This window comes from Lactuca serriola, chromosome 2 (genome assembly GCF_051521515.1).
Source record: "Lactuca serriola cultivar US96UC23 chromosome 2, Lser_US96UC23_V15, whole genome shotgun sequence".
Classification (NCBI taxonomy): domain Eukaryota; kingdom Viridiplantae; phylum Streptophyta; class Magnoliopsida; order Asterales; family Asteraceae; genus Lactuca; species Lactuca serriola.
In genome coordinates, this window is record NC_136409.1 from 163492404 (window position 1) to 163496456 (window position 4053).

The following is a 4053-nucleotide window of genomic DNA, read 5'->3' on the forward strand; positions in this document are numbered from 1 at the left end:
CGAGCCTAATAAAGCATTATTAAACATTTAAAAGGAATTGATTAATGATGTTGTTTCAACTTTCCTCGACATGTGTTCAAAATTCAATGATACAATTACAATGATTAAGTTGGTTAATAGTTGTTTATGTAAACGTTTGTTTTAATTTTTTAATTAAGTTTACATTAATCATTCTTGTTTTTTTAAGATTGAAAAACTTCTCTTTTTGTAGTAAGGGGATTGTTTTTCAAGCGTTTTTACTTGCAGAGTTTTCATTTTGCCCTTTAAAGAAAAGTTTAAAGATACATTGATGTTTAGAATTCAATTACGAATACCATGCCAAAGAAAAAACAACACATGAAGAAACAATTACACGTTAATTGCCAAAAAAAATTAAACCTAATAATTTTATCTTATGTTGAAAAAAAAAAAAAAAAAAAAAATCAGCTGACTAACAGTCAACTTCCACTCCATTTGGAAGTCATTCAGGATCAACCACATAATTGTGATTCTGCAACAAATGTATTGCCCCATTAAGTTAATAATATTTATTAATAACAATAATGATACTAATATATAATACCTGGGCACTAATCTCAACACTTCCATTTCTGAGGTTACGAACTGGATGATTTCCTCCATGATGACCAAATTTCATTTTATATGTCTTCCCACCCAAGGCCTGACCAAGCAACTGATGTCCCATGCAATTTCCAAAAATAGGAACATTTCCCATAATAGCCTTCACTGTCTCAATAGCATAAGTTATAGCAGAAGGGTCACCTGGTCCATTGCTGAAAAGTACCCCGTCTGGTTTCATTTTAAGAGTCTCAGATGCTGGCCATGTTGAAGGAACAATCATGATTTTACACCCATACGATGCCAATCGCCTCAATATATTGTGCTTGATTCCAAAATCATATGCCACCACCTTCATTTAAACAGGAATTTAATAAATAAGTTAAAACTATTAAGAAGAAATGAAAGTAAGATGCTATAATCAACAATTCAGAACATGTACATCGACGCTTGGTTGCGTTTATAAAAGAAACTCACATGAAAAGTCGCGTCATGCCTTTTGTTGGAGTTAAAAATTAAAATCTCATTCCATATCGGTCTTACCAACCCATTCATAAGGCTTCTTACAAGTGACGGTAGAAATTAAATCCACACCTGCAGAAAATGTCGAAGAAATGGAATGCAATTCAGTGAAAAAACTGAATCGTACGTAAACATATATAATGAAGAAATTTTGGTCTTTTTAAGATTCCCATATCATATAGAGTAGACAAGGCCATTACCAACGATATCCCATGCGCGTGACATCTCCAGATGTTCTTTTTAGCTATGTGGATACACAAAACAATGAAAACAGATAGAAGAAATAAAGTAGAATTATATATGCAGATCAAAGTAATTTTTAGCTACATTCAAAGTTATAATCAACAGTTCATTTTTATCCCACATAAAAGTAATTTTTATGTTTTTCTTGAATAAGATGGATGAAAACAATGTGATAAAGGGCGTTGAAGCACAGATGTGCTAATAACATTTCGTAAATGTTATACATTAGAATGAATTCCCAAATACATAATAAATGATGACCTAATTTCTTAAACAAAATTAGAAAACTATTAACACGACTTTCACTTGGGCATTGTATCAAACAGTTGGTGTGTAAAGTGGAAGTAGAAAGAAACAGTAAATTACCAGTACTGCATCTCCAAGCACAAGACCATTATGCACACGATTTTGCAATTGAACCGATGAGGAGTCATACAGGTTGTCTAAACTCATTAAAACCCTACCTACAACGCATATGTAAGATGAGAAATGAGTTTGGGAAGAACAATGTGATAAAGGTCGCAATTCAACTAAAACTCTAGTATACCTGATTCAGTGGGTGGAGGTTTCACCATTAAGTCGTTGGAAGCAGGAGAAAAAGAGAAGAAGAAAATGATTAATATTAAAGATCAGGGGAAAACGTAACTTGCTGAATTCATTTGAGAGAGTTTGAATTTTGATTTATATCCATACATTGGCACTCGTTGTACCTCTTATCGAACCTAAAAACCTACGAATTAACCTGAAGCCCTTTCAAAACCGGAATGGGCCGATTAGTGGTTTTCGAATGGCTTGGATGGAATCTCTATAGTATAAATATAGAGATTGTTTAGTACATTAGGAAAATGATTAATATTGAAGGTTTCACCATTAAGGTCGTTGGAAGCAAGAGAAAAAAAGAGGAAGAAAATTATTGATATTTAAGATTAGGGAAAAACGAAATATACCTGAATTCATTTGGAAGAATTAGAATTTAGATTTTGAATTTATGGAGAAGAAGAAACATCGGAGAAGGATCAGAGGTAAAATGAAGGGAGAACTAAAAAGAATGTGAAGATGAAGCGAAGGATGGAGTTTATCGCAATCGTAATCATAACCTAATGATAAGGGTGCAGCGTTGGTATTTCACTTTAAACATTGGAGCGGGAAAAATAGATTGGAAGGGGCTTAGAGTATGCCACGTGAAAAGAAAGCTCTTATTTATTTGGATAGGAGAGGATATATATATATATATATATATATATATATATATATATATATATATATATATATAATTTCTGCTTAGTTTAATAATATCATGTGTTTCAAAAAAGTTCAATATAAAAACATGTAAATACGATAATCTATATATTTTACAAAAATAACTATCAACAAAACATAGTATTTAGCAAATAATATGTACAAAAATTAATGGTTACTACTACATAACTAACAATAATGTCGTGAATATATCAATATATTGAATAAGTATTATTTCAATATTAGGAAGAAATTGTGACTTAAACATGACATTATCACATATAATGTACCTATTTAAGACCATTTTAATTAAGCATTATTTAAATATTAGGACTAAAGTGTAGCCTTAAACATGGCATTATAAAATATGATATAAATTTTCCTTTTTTGTTTGACCAAATGACCTATGATATAAAAAAACAACTGAAGAACAAGAAAACCGTGATATAAAAAAAGAACCAGAAAACTGAAAACCGAACAACTGAAGATTTTACATAAGGAAATTGTGGCAACTAAAGCATCTTAACGTAGTATGCTTTATATGTTTTTATGGCATCCTACATTATAATCTTTTTCACTACAAAAATATAAGCCTTTCACGACATTTGAGGCGCCCATCGCTTTTAAATAATTAGGAGGGGAATGAAAGCCCTAAAAATTTGAAGTACCTCGCCTTCCTCTACATCGTCACTCTCTCCTCTAGATCTCAACATGCCGGCCATAATTCTCTCCCTTCATTCTCTCTACAAACTCTAAGTCAACCCTCGCCTTCCACTATATTTTTTTAGAACATTTAATATCGTGACATGCAAAAATGTGTGTCGTCTTCCTTTATGATAAAGACTTTAATGACACGCAATGCGTAGCGTGTTGTAAATACGTGTCGTAAGCTTGTCACACGCAAATGTGTGTCGCCCTCCTTTATGACTGGGGATTTAATGACACCTATTTGCATGTCATCCGTACCTCTTTATCATACACAATCCGTGTCATTAAAGTGGTTGTTTTCTAGTAACGATATATTGTTCCACATAATTATTGATGCATCAATACTACATGAAAATATCATATTTTCCTACTTTTGTTTAAACTTAAAAAATACCAACGTGCTTTAAATATCATATTTTCGTTTAAACTCAAAAAATACCATCATGAATTGCTTTATCTGCTTATTATAGCATCCTTCTTTATTGGCTTGTTATAGCATCCCACATGATTAATATAGATGTGTGAAAACCACTAGAAATTATTATTTTTTCTTAATTTTGTTAAACTAAAAGTTAGTAGTGTACTTTGTGTTTTCATTATTATAGAATCCTAAATGAATATAGATGTATCAAATCCATTTGAAAATATCATATTTCCTATTTTAGTAAAGTAAAAAAATAGCAATGTACTTTTCTTTATTTGCTTCTTGTAGCATCTTACTTTAGTTGCTTGTTATAACATGCTACATGACTATAAATGTATCAAAGCCATCAAAGAAATATT

General features: G+C 31.2%; 1 protein-coding gene across 4 annotated transcripts; it reads right to left on the reverse strand.

The window, feature by feature from the left end:
* Positions 1-409: 409 nt before the first annotated feature.
* LOC145090548 (carbamoyl phosphate synthase small chain, chloroplastic-like) lies at positions 410-2451 on the reverse strand. Of its 4 annotated transcripts, XM_079028701.1 has the most exons (7): positions 2271-2451; positions 1871-2128; positions 1690-1787; positions 1281-1324; positions 1036-1152; positions 563-910; positions 410-490 (listed from the first exon to the last, which is right to left on the reverse strand). In XM_079028701.1, the coding sequence occupies exons 5-7, from the start codon at positions 1111-1113 to the stop codon at positions 461-463; spliced, it is 456 nt and encodes a 151-aa protein (XP_078884827.1). In that variant the 5' UTR covers positions 1114-1152; positions 1281-1324; positions 1690-1787; positions 1871-2128; positions 2271-2451; the 3' UTR covers positions 410-460. The 4 variants fall into 4 exon arrangements, with proteins under 4 accessions (XP_078884827.1, XP_078884831.1, XP_078884828.1 ...); XM_079028705.1 differs by lacking the exon at positions 1281-1324; XM_079028702.1 differs by having other exon boundaries at positions 1871-2451.
* Between the last annotated feature and the right edge of the window lie 1602 nt (positions 2452-4053).